Source organism: Eschscholzia californica, unplaced genomic scaffold (genome assembly GCF_041429995.1).
Source record: "Eschscholzia californica isolate CP2 unplaced genomic scaffold, dmEscCali1.0.p SCAF_6, whole genome shotgun sequence".
Classification (NCBI taxonomy): domain Eukaryota; kingdom Viridiplantae; phylum Streptophyta; class Magnoliopsida; order Ranunculales; family Papaveraceae; genus Eschscholzia; species Eschscholzia californica.
In genome coordinates this window covers 34,778,935-34,795,885 of record NW_028238483.1, presented here as the reverse complement: position 1 = coordinate 34,795,885, position 16,951 = coordinate 34,778,935, and the positions used below count along the sequence as shown (strand labels likewise).

Sequence of the window (16,951 nt, the reverse complement as noted above, 5' to 3'; positions counted from 1 at the left end):
CCAGCAACTAGCAAGTGGTGGAAATGATAATCTTTAGACATGGAATTTATTTTAAGTATAACTAGGGAGTCCAAAATGCAATGTTCACTATATAAGGATAGAATCGGAATTTTTGTAAGTGTAACTCTAGAGAGGGAACATTCTTGGATGATTCCGTTTAAAGGGAGTCTAAAGTGCAAAACTGAAAAAAAGAGTCCAAACGGCATGGCAATTATAAGAAATGGGGTTCAAACAGCAAATCTCTCGAATGACAATCGGCTTAGTTGAATGAGGCTTTCACAGAGCTGAGTTCGGACCTGAAAGTGGTCTAAAGATAAGTCCTATGACGTTTATTTAATAGAGAAAAATTCAACCCTGAGATATGCTCCAATTTTGCTGGGAGAGGGAAGTCCCATTCCTTTCTTTTGCTGAGTAGGCGTTTACTGCAAATTTGATGTAATATGATTGGCAATTGCTAAAGAAAATATAGTTGACATTAGTCTTCTCTATTCTGTAAAGGAGGCACATCCTTTAGCATGCGCTACATTGGTAGAGGTGGTGGTCAGAGTGCTGGTGGTTGGGGTGGTGGTGAAGATGGAGGAAGAGAAAGGTAGAATCAAGCCATTAAGAAAAGTCTCTATTTGGGTTGTCCTGAGCTATGTAAAAACCCTTAGTGTGAAAAAAGGTTCAAATATCACTGAGTATCATATATTTAAATTATGTGAATTTTAGCGAAGATGACATAATTATGATAGAGAAGTACCCTCTAGATGGTAATTTCTATGTAAACAGAATGAATTCAACGAAAAGCTCAAGCATGAACAAACATATCAGATGAATAACTAAAGCATGAAAAGTTTCTCAAGTAGTAATTACTTCTTGAAGACATTACAAGGATAGAAGAGCAAGAGGAATAACCACTACTCAACCAAACACTATAATAATCTAATCACCAATCAACTTTAGATAGTTCAAACAAAAAAACTAGATAAGTTTCTTCACAAATTAAGATCCAAAACCCCTACGGCATAGCTTCCTCCTTAGAGATTGCAAAAATCTGAAGTGAATGTGATCTGAATGGAGGGTCATGATTCCTGCAAAGTGATCCTTCGCATATATTTCTTTCATACGCATTTAGTAGAAAGACAAAAAACAAGAAAAGTACGAACTAAAAGGTCAATACCTAAATATACGAGAGTAAGTCTTGAAAGAAACCCAACAGAGACACATAAACATGAAGGGGTAGTCAAGCAGTGGTTAACAATTAAACAGAAGTTAGTGACTCAATATATTGATGAGCATGAGACCAGTGATATGGAAACGGATCACAGTACCTCACCGCCTCCGGGTTTGGTTCTATATCAGGAAGTTTCTTGAAGCTCATTTTGTTTATATCACAACAAAATACATTGTCATGTCCTACACGAAAAATCATTCGCGGAGATCGTTCTTCTTTATTCTCCTCTTCAACAAGAAAGACAGTGATATGGAAATCATTCAGGGACATTGTCATGTCCTCCACTATACTCGGATAAGAAGTAGTCAGTGATTCCAGATTTACATGATATCTAAACTTCCACCCTACGTAATGAGTCTCCATCTCAAAGACATCAAGAAGCGTGTCACGCTCATTGCATACCCTAACAAGATACATATGACCTTTGCACTCCCCAAAGTATCCTATCCTCCCTTTGTACTCCCCGGGAAGAATCGGAGGCAAAGGCATTTTCTTTACTACTTCTTGCTCTAGATCGAAATAAAGAGCACGAGATTCATCTAGAAAACTGTTTATCCAATGCAAGTTACCGTTCCAGAATACACCAGCTATAATAAATGTGTCTGCATGCCCGTGGAAAGAGGTTTCGCAAATCCTCCAAGACGATGTTTTGGAAGAATAAATTTCAATATAACATGAACGTGGATAGTATTCTCTTTCTCTTATTGCAATAAAGACAACTTGATAATGTGGTGATATAAGTGGATCAAAAGCTAGGCTAGCCATACAAATTGTATCCTTATATCTCATTTCAATTGAACCATAATAAGTTTCTATACGTGTAGATGAAAGAGGAGGAAGGATTTTGTATTGTTTAGTGGTGGGATTATAGATGTAAAACTCGATATGTTCATTCCAATGTCTAAGATCGGGAGAACTCAAACAGAGAAGAAGACCATTAACAGATCTTGAAATCCTTGATTTTACAAATATATCTCTGTTACCAAAAGGTAAAGCATTGAAGGGAGTGAAGTCAGTCAAGCTGTTTCTGCCATTGACATCTCCTCCCTCCACAAAATTGATATAACGGTAACAAGGCATTTGCAAGAAAATAAGAGAGGTGGGTAGGGTTTTTCTAAAGATGAAATGGTTGATAATGAAAGTTGGATTGGAGATAAGTGAGTACCAATCTTTTGAAACAGATTTAAATACAAAGAGGGGTTTCCCTGGTAGACGAACTAGTATTTGAGTAAGGAGATCAACATTACTTGCTACTATTGATGATGATGATGATGGTGGTGATGAAATCTTAGCAGACAAATCCATTATCTTGTTAAATTCAAAGATGAAATAGATGTTAATGAGGAAAACTGAAAGGATAAATCACATACCTCTTTCTAGACCAAATATCTTCCGTAAAACCCTAATCATATAGACAGAGAGCTGACGCCTGAGGGTCTAAAGGTTTATGAGTAAAGGTAAAGTTTTAGTGTCGGTAAAGTTATGTGAGAATAAGTATGTAGGTAAGGTCATCTCCACTCATTTTCCATTGGTATTAAGTTGGATAACTACAAACATAACATTACTAGAACTAGATTCACACGTGATAAGTTTAAAAGTCGCACACGCTTCACGTCACTAGAAAAGAAATACGTGTATTAGAATAATAAAACGTCAGATGTGAAGTAGGTGTGAAAAATAGTCTAACTTGAAAAGTCAGATGTGAAGTAACTAAGAATATAATGTCTAGATTATTTCCACTCATTGCCAAATAATTTTTAGTTGAATCCCACAAACATAACATATTCATGTATAAGGACTCGAGAAGATGGGCGTGTACTGTTAAGTGTGTGTTAGAGGGAACGAAAACCTTCTTTAATATCCTCATCTATCTCTCCACCGAATTTTAGTTGTAATTCGACTTCTTCGTTTTGTTGTTTTTGATTTGTCGTTCTTTATCTTTTTCCTCTCTTTTTTGTCATTTTTCTGTGTTACTTGATTTATTTAGTTTTTTCATTCTCTTTCCGTCTTCTCCTTCATTAAGTAGTTCGATCTGATCTAGAGAGAATTTGGAAGGAAGTATTGTTTAGAGTGCATATAGGAACGACAAACGAGCATACCGAAGAACATTTCAGTTATTTTTCTGGAGGGTGCAAAAGTGAAATATGTGCTCTATATAATTTCAGTTGTCACTTTTACCTGCCGCACTCGCATTCTTTTTTCACTTAAACAAAAAATAATTCGAATGTGACTATGTGAGTGCACATAACGAAAATGCATTTAAAAATTTTCATTTCCTCGAGATAACTCAAATCACTTCAAAACAGTTAAGGTGACAAACGTGGGCCGTTCAGAGATAAAAGGTAAACCAACCAAATTCAGAGTTCTCGCCTGAAGCCAGAAGGCAATTTTTACACCCCCTTTCTTCGCAAAACCCTAACCTTCACCTACATCAGATCGATCCGGCTTAATCACCAACATCGACCTCTGGTTCAATGTTTGAGGCTTGAGTTGGCAGAAGTGAATCTGCATAGAGTGCAAGAACATGAACATATGGAAAGACAGTTGGTTTGGTTGAATGAGGCATCCACAAAGCTGAGTTCTGACCTGAAAGTGGTCTAAAGATGAGTCCTAATATTTATTGGATATAGAAGAATTCAACCCTGGGATATGCTCCAATTTGGATAGGAGTAAACAGCAGAAGAGTAGGGGTTTGCTGCAAATTTGATGTAGAAAGATGGGCAATTGTTAAAGAAAGCTTTGCTGTTGTAGTATGCTCTGAATGCTGATTTTGGGAAATGGGAGCAGGGGTGTTAACATAGTTTTCCTCAGCTTGGGCAGTCAAAGGTAGCATGTACCCTATTATTGGTAAAGATCCGAGACCTCGGAAGTAATGGGGAAGTCCACTTGCTTCATGACTAACAACGTGCCTCTCGGAATCCAAAGTCGACCATAACTGATTGCCTTTAGATCAGCTAGAGACTCAATAGACTTGTTGAGATAGCACATCAAGATGAAAGTTAGAGATCAGATAGAGAAGAAAAAGTATGGGTTTAGGTTGGATGGCGAATTCTGGTATATACGGCCTCCAATTGTGATCTGGTCTAGGGAAGAAATATCAGGAAATAACCTACTTCTATTGGTTCTTCTCAGAGAGGGTTTATGAGAGGGAAGCTAAAACCTGAAAACTAAGTTGATAATACAAAAATTCATCATCAAACAGAGCATGCTGAGGGGGATGAAGTAATTCAGGCCCAATGGAGTCGGATCAGACTAAAATGATGGATTAAAAGCAATTAAACAAAAGATAGTAGTACTTTCTACATAACCGAAAATGAATACAAAGAAAAGCTAAAGCAAACATGGAGTAAGATAAATTATAGGTTTCTTTAGTAGTTAGATACTTCTACAAGACATTACAAGAACAGAAAAGCAAGTGGAAATAACAAGGAAACTTAGATTTGAAGAACTAGTAAATTGTTGGATACTTGGACACAAGAAATCTCTAAATCACAAATCAACTACTGATATTTCAAAATAAACAAGACAACTAGTTTACGTCACAGGTTAAGATACCTCATCAGACAAACCGTCCATCTTAGACATAAGTAACTCGAGAGTCAATATGATTTGAGTGAAGTTTCTTTGCATAAAAGATGTCACATATCAGAGTCGACCAAATCCTTTTTCAACAGTTTCTGCAATTGAAGAAATCCAAATAGCAACTTTTTCCAATGCCAAGCTTCTAAATCAATCATAACACGAGTAAAGAGCATGAGTTTTGATCTATGCAAGTCAACCTCCCCATATAGCCGAACGACAAAAAAGAACATGAACTGAAAAGATAATAGCTAATTAATATACTGAGTGAAGTCTAAGAACAATACCTAGAACAGTAGATATTAAATTGAGAAGAGTGACTCAATATAGTGATGAGCAGTAGACCAGTGATAAGGAAATGAGTCGTCCATCATTGTTGTTGCTGATTCTATATTAGCAAGTCTCTTAAATATCATTTTCTTTATATCACAACAGAAAGCTTTTTTATGTCCAACACGGAACACAATTCGTTGAGAATTTTCTTTTTCATTCTCTTCAAAAAGAAAAACATTGACTCCACGATCATACTTCACTATTTTCGGAAAAGAAGTAGCCAATTCTTCGAGATTTATGCGACACTTTAAATTCCATCCTTGGTAACAAGCGTCCATTTCAAAGACATCAAGACGGGTATTACGTTCATCGCATATTCTAATAAGATACAAATGCCCCTTGTTTTCACCAAAGTATCCGATACGCCCTTTATATTCCTCATCAAGAATAGGTGGCAATGGCATTTGCCTTACTACTTCTTGACTTAAATCAAAATAAACAGAACAAGATTCAACTTCCAAACTATTAAACCAATGCAAAGAACCATTCCAGAGTACACCAGGTCTAAGAAACAAATCAGTCTTAAAAACGAAAGGAGTACCGGAAATCCTCCAAGATGAAGTTTTAGAGTCATAAATCTCGATATATAAATATTCACTGGATTTTATTCTAGCAATAAAGACAACTTGATAATGTGGTGATATAAGTGGATTAAAAACTAAGCTAGCCATACAAGTTGAACCTTGATAACCTTTCTCAAGTGTAGATGAAGGAGAAGGAAGGGTTTTGTAATGTTTGGTGGTGGGATTGAAGATGTAATACTTTAGATCCTTATCCCATGTAAAGTGGAGACCTGGGAAACTAAAACAAAGAAGAAGACCATTACAAGATTGTATGATCATTGAGTTTGTTGTATACATACCCTTGTTTCCAAAAGGTAAAGTCTCAAAGGGGGTATAGTCAGTCAGGCAGCTACTGCCGGAAGAGACATCTTCCGGGCAAAGAAAATGGATTCGCCGGGTAGTAGGTTTTTGCAAGAAAATACCAGGGGTTGGAAGGGTTTTTCTAAAGATGAAATGGTTGAGAATGAAAGTTGGATTGGATATAAGTGAGTACCAATCTTTTGAAACAGATTTAAATACAAGGAGGGGTTTCCCTGGTAGACGAACTAGTATCTGAGTTAGAAGATCAACATCACTTGCTACTATTGATGATGATGATGATGATGGTGATGAAATCTTACCAGACAACTCCATAATCTTAATGAAAGATTAAAGAAAAGGGTAAATGGCGTACCTCTTTCTAGACCAATATCTTCTGTAAAACCCTGATGATAGAGAGAGAGAGAGAATGGACAGCAAAATTGAGGGTTTAAAGGGTTTGTGAAGAAGGTAAAGTTTTACAGACACTATTTGCAAGGGAAATTTAAGGGTTAATTACGTTTTGGCCCCTAATTTGTGACCAACTCACTGTTTTGACTAAGTGTCAGGTAGTTTGATTTGGTCCAAATAGTAAAAAAAATTCAATTTTTCCGAGATTACCATTGGGGTACCGAAATGGAGTTATTTCTAAAAAATAAAACATTAAACACATAAAAGTCACCTCATCTCTCTCTCTCTCTTTCTTCCATTTCATCACCCATCTCCTCCACTTCATCCCTCATGTCGCCTCATCTTCTTCTTCTTCGCCGGCGAAAGTCGTCGGCCGACCAACTTTTCGGCCGGCTCTCTCTTCTCATTGTCTCTCTCTATTCTCTTGTCGGCGAAGGGGAGCCCTGGGCCGGCCAGATCTGGAAAACCCAGACCTTCAATGTAGATTAAGAATACATATTTAAAAATGATATAGATAAGGAACACAAATGCAAGTATACATATTTAAATTAGCAAACATAAAACATTTTAAATAAGTACAGAACTAACAAACCATTAGACTTATTACACAAATATCTAAGTGATTTTAAATCAAGATGGAAATACTAGGCTTTGTCATCATCTTTACTTTGTCATAGGGATAAACCAATTAAACAGAAGTCATACAAAACTCTAAAATCAAATAGAGGTGGAAAATGTATGCGAACCGTGCACGCAAGGAAAGACATCACGCCACTTTTATTACGATATACGTCATCAAGAGCAAATATACAAGAACAAAAATAATCGTTTCAAGTGTAAACATAACATTATTATAAAGCAAAAGAATAAACATTTGGAAGCATATAATCAGTTCAGTTTTCATTCTTTATTTTTTGTTGTTCTTTTTTGAATAATAAATGTTTGTTAAAACAGCATGGAAAAGGAAGAACTTGTTCAGAGTTTACAAAGAAAATCTTCTTCTGCACAATCAGACTAGAATAGATCAAGCAGTTCAAACTTCTGACCTAAATCATAAACCTTACCACCTTTTGAAACCATAAAAAACTTGCATCTACAACATGTACATGAGAAACATAGATGAGGGAGCGGCTTTATGCAACATCGCTTCTGGCACAATTTGTTAACCCCGCATTGTGTGATGCCTCGAACATTTCTTTCTTCATTTTGCAGACGGTAACTTCCCATTATTTTCGTGAGATTCGTCGAGACTGGTGATGGATGATGACAACAAACTGTTTTTTTGTTTTGAGTTAAGTAACTGGATGGTAGTGATCAATCATCAACCTGCACAAAAGAAAAACCACATTCCATAGTAAGTCACTTACACGACAAACGAGAGGGAGAAAGTATGTGCAGGTGCCGTGTGTTTGTGTACCACAATGTGTATGTGTGTGTGGAGGGCTGGAGGCCATCGCGAAGTAGCCCACACATCTTCAAAGGAGGCAGCAAACCCTCTAACAAGGAGTTAATATTTTAAAACTACAGTGATGTTAGATATTTAGCAACCAAAGATGTTTCGTAGTTGGTATTGATAGTTTCTTCAAAAAAAAAGTTGGTATTGGTTGATGAGTTTCTAAGTATGAGAATACCATGTAAAAGATTGTAATTGATTGGGTTGTAGGTTACAAGAAAGGTAGCAAATACAGCCACTAGAGGGCATTACAGTAAAGACATGAAAGACACCCTACGGGATGATCTGTATAATGCAGTACAAGAGGTGGGAGCTGCAATCTTCAATTGTCGGCTGGAAGAACAAAGGTGATGCCTGCTAAAACTGTTGAGAGCAGAAGTGTAAGCCGAGTGTAATTACTTATATGCAGCTTTATAATACTTGACAGCTATTTAGTTAACCGAGAGGTTCCTATAGATAAAATTCATCTAAGTGTGCACCTTCCTCTCCAACAAGTCATTGTGAAAGATAAATACAGTCCCATTACCATGCTTACTACTTGCGCTACAACTAGTAGAGGCGGAGCCCTATATATATGGGTCTCTAGTTTGTTTTACGGCAGTAATTGCAATATAAACAAATTTTGGTTGCAATTTTATTTCTTTTATCGGCTTTATTGTTCTTATCGTTCTACGTAATTTTCGTTTATTATTCAAGCTCTTGCATTTGCCCACGTCAGCTGGTATTCGAAGTCTTTTACTTCTGGAAGAACGGTGCATTCTAGGAAGTGCCGAATTGAAAAAAACTCTAGAGAGAAACTGAAAAAAACTCTAGAGAGAAACTGAATTTGGTTACAGATATCAGTTCTGAAATTCGTACCTTCTTCCGAAAAGGCAAATACGCCTCCAAGAATGTCATCACTCTCTTCATCTTCATCGGGTCTTCTCCTCTCGCACTGGTTATTGCTAATGTCAGCATCAGGAGCAACTTCACCCAGTTTGCAGCAGTCCCCAACATCTGTCACTTCAGAGTACCCCTCTTGTAATTGCTCCCCAAAATCAAGTGGGTCATACAATTCAAAAGAAGGGGGCTCACCAGCAAGAATGTCCAGACTCGGACCAGAATGACCAGAACCAGCATTATAAACTTTGTTGACCTCACGTTTACTAGGAGGATTTTTTCCTGAAATAGGTTCTTGAACGTGATCGCCAACCAGAGACTCGATCCCGTTGGGGTGTTCCAAAAGATGCTCACTTTTTTCAGAGTTCTGTCTAAGCACATGAGATGGAAGCATGACCTTAGCTGGTTTCATTTGATCCAAATCAGATGGGCTTCCAGCTGCTATGACCGAACCTGTGGAAGATTTAAGAAAATTAAGGCCGACTTGATGCTTCAAAATACATAACTCAAACTTGCGAAAAATTGAATAGTTATCTTTTAAGACTACTGATCAGTAGGTTCTTTTACCTGCATCTGAGCTTCCAACTGATCCCGCAGATGTAGGAGTAGAGTTGTTAGTAACAGAATCTTCTGTAAACTTGTGAATCAGATTAGGCTCATAAGATGATAACCCGTTCATACCCCTGCATGATCACAAAGCAAATATCCAAGTACATATTACTACAAATTCTTAGTCAAGTGTTTAATCCCCAAATGAAAATTAAATAACGTTTTCTAATTTACAGGGTTATGTTCTGATTACAGGCAAGTATCAGTACCATAGCACATCTATCAAATGAGAGCTACCACGTGTCTAACCTTTTTTATCAGCTAGAAACATGTAAAAGTCCTTTAAACAAGTTCATCACACAGAATCCAACAATTCACAGCCATGAGACTGGTAGAACCAAGGACAAAAGCATGGTACTAAATTTCGACATATTTTGGCCAAACAAAAAGATATTTTAGTTACACTAACAACTAGCAAGAAATGTCGGTACACAGTCTAAATAGACATGAGAAGTGATTTCGACCAACTTTCAAAAAATATGTTAAAGTTTTGTGTGACATATTCCAATCTAAAAAATGGAAATAACATACTATACCGTATTGAGTACTAGACCCGGGATTCTGAATTACTATTTATGGGATAAACCGAGTAAGCAGTCACTATCAATTTCATCAGTAATAGAGTAATATACCTCAAATCTTTCCATAACAACCTCATAAATTCGTATACAAGGTAAATGCATTTATCTTGTATTTCTACACACTACGATATTCACTAGAGAACTGGATAACATACTGTTTCTTAAGCATTTAAGCTTTCTAACAAAAGTTCCATTAACGCTGCGATCACTTACCCAACATATTCCTCATTCACACAATTTTCCATGAATCCTTTTAATATTTCCATACTAACCGAAATATCTAAGTTCCAAGCAAACCGAAATTTATACTGAAACTAAAATGTGATACTTCGGACAGAAGAATAGGAACTGAAATAACCTGTGCTGAAAACAATACCTGTGAATCCAATCTGATTTGATATTATGGAAATGGTCAACGACAGGCAGTAAATCCTTTCGCTTGATTTCTACATCATGAACCAGGATCTTCTCTACTTCAACCTCTCCACCAGTATAATCTTTTCTCTCCCCCTTCAAAGGAACCATAGTTTGGAAAAAAATCTGTAGGAATTGGTAAAGAATCATAATCAGAACTCAAAAAGTAAGTAATAAGCTTGATTTCCAATACAATTAACAAAAGTACCTCCGACTTTTGCCAGATGGGTGTTGCTCTAAAGTTTATCTGAAGCTCCGCTTTGGAAATATACGAGTGTGATCTTATATCGGGTTTGGCGAAAAATTTACCCCCTGTGTTGTCACTTAATTCCGCAGAATGGTTTTTATTGATACCTAGAGAGTCAGATTTATTCACGATTGAGGCTGCAAATTCTTGTCTGTCAAAAGTCACACCAGCGATGGCTTCCTCTCTCTCTGGCCAATTCGATCTTCGGCAGACGAACCACCATTGAGCAGGTTGAACTTTTACTCTTAAATCCTCATCTTGGATTTGTAGCAGTGGGCCTGAACCAGTTCCTGAGTCGCTATCACTTGACTCTACCCCAAGAGATGGCAAAAGCTCATGCTGAACTAAATGACCAGACGGGGTATAAACTAATAGTTGCTCTAACGCATTGCCCTTCAAGGGAAAAGACTGAAGCTTATGGGATAAAGAATTGTGGAAAGCAACAGCAACAGCACCAGTTGGAGGTGGAGTGTTCTTTCCTGTCGCAGAAGCAGCTACGTTGCTCACTGTGTTCAACCACCCAGAGCCGCTATTCTTTATCCTGCTAACTACAGATAATGTAAGAGGTGCAGGCGGAGGAAATGACAGCTGATTCATTGTGCAAGATGAAGAAGACCACCAAGGTGAAGTTAGAGTAGGTATGAGAATGGGTCCATCACTAACTGAACTTCTTGTTTGGAGACCAGCTTCACCACCAAATGGGGATAGAACATATATATGGCAGGTCCCTCTGGACGAAACAATAGATATCCACTGGCTATAATGACTAAAACAGATATCCTGAATGACCTGTCACACTCAGACGGGCAGACAAATAAGAGAGAGAAGACAGCGAGAGGGGGGAGAGAGAGAGAGGAGAGAGAGAGACGGGGGAGAAAAAACAGAGGTCTCCGAAATAGGGAAAATGGAAAAGAAAATGAAAATTAAACCCTTCAGTACTTACAGCTGTTGTTATTCCACGATATAATTTGTAAAGATGCACATGAGAAGTACTCCAGTCATAGATTGGAGTACCTGATTCGCCTTGTACACAGGAAGGCATAATGCGGAAGATATTTATATTGTTCCCATATACAGAGGCAGTAACCAGAAGGGTCCCACTAGGATCAAAACATAATGCAGAAATTGGACTTGTATGAGCTCTAAATTGTGATACAACGGCTCTAGAGACGAAGTCCTTAACAACAACCTGTATTCAATCAATTCAAACAGAAAACACATCCTCAAAAGATAGCAAAATGTATCCCACTTCCAATATTACCATTTAGAAAATGTCAAATAGACAAGAAAGTAAGATGGACAGCATAGAGTACTAACCGTCCCCGCACTATCTGTTTCGGTAGAATGTGTAGCTGACCTAAGCCTACCAGCTTTAAAACTAGAGTTTGAGGACACTGGAGAGTTTGAACCATCAGGCAAGAGCTCTTGATAATATTTAGATAAAGTTTTGTATCCAATATCTCCTAGACCAATAATTCCAGCAGCCAACTGTTTACTGGACTCCATGGCATAACGAGCAACCAAGGTCCCATTGCCAGGTGAAGTCGAAGGACTGACACCTGGAGAAGGGGTGAGATTCTGCGGACTAAGACGGCCCATGTTTGATGACAGAGGATTGTTCGAAGCATATGCCAACCACCTCGGACCAACAGCCATTGCCCCGTAGCCAATATTAACCCCAGTGGTTCCTTGTCCTACCTGAGGCACTGGGTAGGTCAAAACACTGAATTTGTTTTCAAGAGTGACAGCATCGAAGCAGTAGATCTGCAACACAAAAATATCTTGTAGTCAGAGTTGCTGGAATCTTGAGAAACTTTACGCATGTCGGACAGAAATCTAATTATAGTATATGAATTCCATATATGGAATATAATGCCAGTTCTACCCCAGCATGGGGTTGTAAATCACTACCCTGTGTGCAGTTGAAGGAATCAACAATGTGCTTACTAAGTAACCTAGAATATTGTTTTGTAGTCCTAAAACAGTAACACGATTGTCTACAAGTTCAAACAAGACGTAAACAAAAAATCTTGCTGAATGCTCTTTGATGTGACCTGAATATCTGGGAGTCCATCATGGGAAGATAACATTAAAAACGACTATCCGCATGTCTCACACAAGTGTCTGAGTATCCTACATCAAACATTACTAAAAAGAGTACCCATGTTAGATAGGCGTTTTTAAGTATTTGTATCTCACAAACATACACATGATGAAAGCTAAACACAAAACTCGTAGGGGAAAATAATTATTTACAAGCCAGTTACAGTACCCACTAGCTCAAAGAGGGCAAACCCAGTTCATATTTACACTAGGACAATAATGATACATAAAGTAGCGCTTACTTGTGCTGCAAGTCCAACTGCTACTATTCGAGGGCCGCATCTCACCATATATACGGCAGACCGGAATCTAAGGACATGAACATATGTGTGGGACCTCATAGAGTAAAACCGAACAGTTGTTGGGGAGGAGATGGAGTTTCCCGTTTGAGACTCAACATTACCATCTCTGCCCAGGCCGCTCGAATGGTCGATACCTTGAACCAAGAGAGAGCTGTCAGTTTCTTCCCCTGCAACGACCAATAGTAAAGGCTGTGATGCAGAAAACCCTTCTGGACCCTCTGTCTCTAACGGAATAGGCTGCATCTGTAGAAATGTAACAGGCCCATCACGCTTTGAAACCAACTCAGTAACGTTAGACGCATCCTCAACATCAAGGACTTGAAAGCCGTTGGAGTAACCAAGTAAAAGAACTTGTTTGACTGAAGAGGGACCAAGCTCAAGCTTATCAAAACCTGCCCATAGTACCTATATAACATGAATCAATTAGAATGTGTACCGGAAAGAAAAAAAGACGAAGCAATTGCAGTCAGTATATGCACCAACTACTTAGGTGATATGAATGTACTTGAGCAACACTTTATGTACACTGCAACAAGAAAACATACTTTCATTGCCTACAAGGTTCAAACTTTCATTTCTATCAAATAGCTAAAACAGAAAAGAGATAGGAAGATTGCCATTGCATAACTAAGATCAATATTAGAAGTTCTTCTAACTCCCCTAATGTCAACCTTTTCAATAAACGAGAACAAAACAAAGAAAGGGCCTTAGAAATTTATCAGCGAGCAGAGCTGACGGATCTTATTTAAGTATTAGTAGGCGAAATAAAGTGATGTTTAATATACACACTACACAACAACGATTCTTATATAGTAGTTAATAGAAATGGGTACAAAATATCGGAATGTAAATGATGAGAGGATGATCTAACTTCAAGTAATAAAACACAACAGGGATTTGATGCTGGAGTTGAATACTTAATTCCAAAATCGGATAAGTTCCAAACATAGACTCCAATATATAATATTGATTATTCAAATGTTTGCTAAGATGGGGCTAATAAATTTGGTCAAATTGGAAAAGCTAGGAAAATAGCTTCAACCTAACATTGAAGTTTAGCAATTCAATAAGTTAGATAAATAGGGAAAGTAGTTAATTAATGAATCATCTCTTCAATTGAGTTCAAGCATCTAATAATTAGCATTACTTACTTAAGGAATAAGTATAAGGTAAGATCAAATCAAAAACATCAAAAACTGTCAATAAAGTAGTTTCTTTTATTTCGATTACCAAAATAACATGGGAAATTTCAATTTTTTTCAGTCTTGCATGAATCAAAAAGTACTAATCTTATCACCACAAAGAATAAAAATTTCAATTACGATTCATGGATCAAACAATAAGAAAGAGGGAAACTTGGGAAAACAGCAACTACTAGAAAAGAAAAAATGAAGTGGGTATTTGTTTTAGAGAGAGAAAAGGGGAAAAACCTGGTCTTTTTCATCATCAGGAGCAACAGAAATGGAAGAAGCAACGGAAGCACCAGCAGAACGAACAGTAGAAGCAACGGAGTTGGCATTAGCAGATACTGTTTTAAGACAAGATGAAATGATTCTAAGTGAATTAGGTAATAATCCATTACTTCTACCACTTCCTTTACCTTTCTTCATCTTTTAACTTCACCGACCCACCACCACCACTCACCACCTTCCTCCACCACCACCACCACCACCGCCCCTGCCGACCATTCCCGATTACCTACAATCTTTAAGACCATCCGATATCTGGATCGGAATCTAACAAACAGAAGAAAGATTTTGATGTCTGATATGGGTTTTTTCTGGTTTGACTTGGGGAGTTGTAGAGAGAGAGAGAAATTGAAGAAGAAGAAGAAGAGAAGAGAGAGAGAGAGAGTTTGGTCGGTCCCCTTTGATTTTTTAAAGACTTCTCTCTCCCACTTATTTTCTGTAAGCTGTAACTTAAAATATTTAAAATAATAACCATAATATATTTATTTTTCGAAATAAGACTGGATTTCTCCACCCAAATTGTATTTCTAGACAAAACTAATTTTTCTTACACTTCTCTTACACCATATATATATAACTTGCTTTATGTACATCAAAGACAACAGAGTATCACATAAACGATTATGATAACTAGTACTATAAATTGACAAACAAACCATAAAAGCTAAGTCTTAAATATCATGATAACTACTTTTTTTTTTACGAAGGATCATGATAACTACTTACGAGACTTTATTTATACCTGTAAATTATTCAATAATACACGACGAACCACACGTTTACGTTTTCTAAGTATTGATCACGTGACCTTCTCAAGGGAAGTGGAACCAACTTATTACAACTCAAGAGCACTTGGAAATTATTTGGTCATATATCAACTCTGGCGATTAAATCATCTTTAACACACCTAAGGAGTAGAAAAGCTTGTGATATATATTTTGAGTTTAACAATAAGTTGTATATATTGGGCAGAAAAATAACTAGGAAAGTATATAAGAAAATGAAAAGGAAAGAAAGGATGAGAATGGCATATTGGCATATCTTAACCAGATGCTCAAGGAACTAATTACATAAGTAAGGCAAGAGAGGAAGAAAGATACATGAGATCAATAATTCTATTCAATTGGACCTAACTAGCTGATTTATTTTGATATGTTGCCATTGTGTGTGCATCTTAACCACAATATCTAGCTGGATTCTTTTTTTTTTTTTTTAATCTTTTTAATGTAGTTACATTTTTTTTTTGTTGAACTTTTTTTATCTAGTTAAATGGAGTTTGATAGAGGCACAAACATAAGAGCACACATAGATCATGAAATTTTGGTCCTATTAGATTCGACGAGTTCCAAATCCCTTCGTATGTAGGTGTCATAGGTCGTCTTTTTATTTCACATGCTCTAACTACAAGAATACTACATATACCAACATATACAAGGCTGAGCTCGAGAGTGATACGAGTAATGTATCATCGATTTCTTATCAATGTCCACCTCTATAAGAATAGCCAACCATGTGAAGGTCACTTTGATTGAGTTTTGAATCTTCCAATTTTCAACAAAGATCCCCAAACCTTTCAACAAAAAAAAAAAAAAAAAGAAGATAACCAAACAATTTGGACATTATAAATGTGGTAGTCAACATTATACTATCTTGAAATATAAACTATCTTGAAATATAGGCTCTAGCATTCAGCATTCTCCTCTATTTATGGTGAACCTTACTCCATAAATGTCATGCCACTTTTTCAATTAAACTAGACTTGATATTGAGTCTGATCAAAGGTGTTCTAGAAGTTAAATATGGGAACCTTAATTTGAATTTTATAAAATGTTTGCAGTTTTTGGGTTTGAACTTTTGAATATGTTTCCCAAAATTGAGGTCAAGCAATTGTAGTATACACTGAGAAGGGAGAAGATGGTGTGAGATTGATAACTTGGGGGGTGTGTTTTGGATTAGATCAAATATTAGGTGACAAGGGTAGATGATAGTTCATTTTCATAGTAATTTAGAAGAGTATTGATACTTATGAGAGAGAAAGGGATCTAGAGAGAGAAATAGGTTGAGTAGTGGGATGGAGGATAGAAATCGTGGGGAAGAGAAACACGGCAAATTGGGGGGTGGCTGATGATTTTGATATTATTAATGAGCTCAATCTAGAGTGCTGGTATCTATACAACAAAACACATTGGTTGTGACTAGGACAACCTGACAGAAAAGATAAAAAAATTGCCAACGGGAATTGGAAGATGACACATTGTATTTGACATTCAAACTTCCCCTTGAATTCAATATCTTCTCTAAAATTAAAATGCTCCTAGAAGATGACTAGGATTACTACATAAACATCTATTGTACATGTTGGTTCTGGTTGAGACAAATCTAACCCTTTGAATTGCCAACTCGAACGAAATCTAACGGATTTGGGTTATGCATCAATAAACCCCTTCATTAGCCTCCCTTTATTTTAACAGATGCATTCAATTTATTTACCTCAA

General features: G+C 37.0%; 3 protein-coding genes across 7 annotated transcripts; all 3 read right to left on the bottom strand.

The window, feature by feature from the left end:
- Positions 1–797: 797 nt before the first annotated feature.
- On the bottom strand, positions 798–2,686 carry LOC147534014 (F-box protein At5g07610-like). The gene has a single exon (XM_086649350.1). It carries the CDS (start codon positions 2,519–2,521, stop codon positions 1,244–1,246), a length of 1,278 nt encoding a protein of 425 aa, XP_086505476.1. The 5' UTR covers positions 2,522–2,686; the 3' UTR covers positions 798–1,243.
- A 1,863-nt stretch (positions 2,687–4,549) lies between these two features.
- LOC147534013 (F-box protein At5g07610-like) lies at positions 4,550–6,465 on the bottom strand. Of its 2 annotated transcripts, none has more exons than XM_086645291.1 (2): positions 5,083–6,465; positions 4,550–4,940 (listed from the first exon to the last, which is right to left on the bottom strand). In XM_086645291.1, the coding sequence occupies exon 1, from the start codon at positions 6,322–6,324 to the stop codon at positions 5,098–5,100; it is 1,227 nt and encodes a 408-aa protein (XP_086501417.1). In that variant the 5' UTR covers positions 6,325–6,465; the 3' UTR covers positions 4,550–4,940; positions 5,083–5,097. The 2 variants fall into 2 exon arrangements, with proteins under 2 accessions (XP_086501417.1, XP_086501416.1); XM_086645290.1 differs by having other exon boundaries at positions 4,836–5,031; positions 5,141–6,465.
- Positions 6,466–7,289: 824 nt separating this feature from the next.
- LOC147534012 (autophagy-related protein 18h-like) lies at positions 7,290–14,925 on the bottom strand. 4 transcript variants are annotated; one of them, XM_086645287.1, is made up of 10 exons: positions 14,418–14,908; positions 12,928–13,392; positions 11,900–12,346; positions 11,526–11,771; positions 10,544–11,371; positions 10,298–10,461; positions 9,299–9,414; positions 8,927–9,184; positions 8,711–8,848; positions 7,290–7,725 (listed from the first exon to the last, which is right to left on the bottom strand). In XM_086645287.1, the coding sequence occupies exons 1-10, from the start codon at positions 14,595–14,597 to the stop codon at positions 7,721–7,723; spliced, it is 2,847 nt and encodes a 948-aa protein (XP_086501413.1). In that variant the 5' UTR covers positions 14,598–14,908; the 3' UTR covers positions 7,290–7,720. The 4 variants fall into 4 exon arrangements, with proteins under 4 accessions (XP_086501413.1, XP_086501415.1, XP_086501412.1 ...); XM_086645289.1 differs by having other exon boundaries at positions 12,637–13,392; positions 14,418–14,883; XM_086645286.1 differs by having other exon boundaries at positions 8,711–9,184; positions 14,418–14,925.
- Positions 14,926–16,951: the final 2,026 nt, after the last annotated feature.

Bases quoted from the DNA above. Each gene is read 5' to 3' on its own strand.
- LOC147534012 (XM_086645286.1), bottom strand. From the start codon at position 14,597: ATGAAGAAAGGTAAAGGAAGTGGTAGAAGTAATGGATTATTACCTAAT. The intron at 11,372-11,525 runs GTAAGTACTGAA...TGAGTGTGACAG, and splicing joins ATCGTGGAATAACAACAGCT to GTCATTCAGGATATCTGTTT. The intron at 10,462-10,543 runs GTACTTTTGTTA...CAATTCCTACAG, and splicing joins CCATCTGGCAAAAGTCGGAG to ATTTTTTTCCAAACTATGGT.
- LOC147534014 (XM_086649350.1), bottom strand. From the start codon at position 2,521: ATGGATTTGTCTGCTAAGATTTCATCACCACCATCATCATCATCATCA.
- LOC147534013 (XM_086645290.1), bottom strand. From the start codon at position 6,324: ATGGAGTTGTCTGGTAAGATTTCATCACCATCATCATCATCATCATCA. The intron at 5,032-5,140 runs GTCTACTGCTCA...TTATCTTTTCAG, and splicing joins GACTCATTTCCTTATCACTG to TTCATGTTCTTTTTTGTCGT.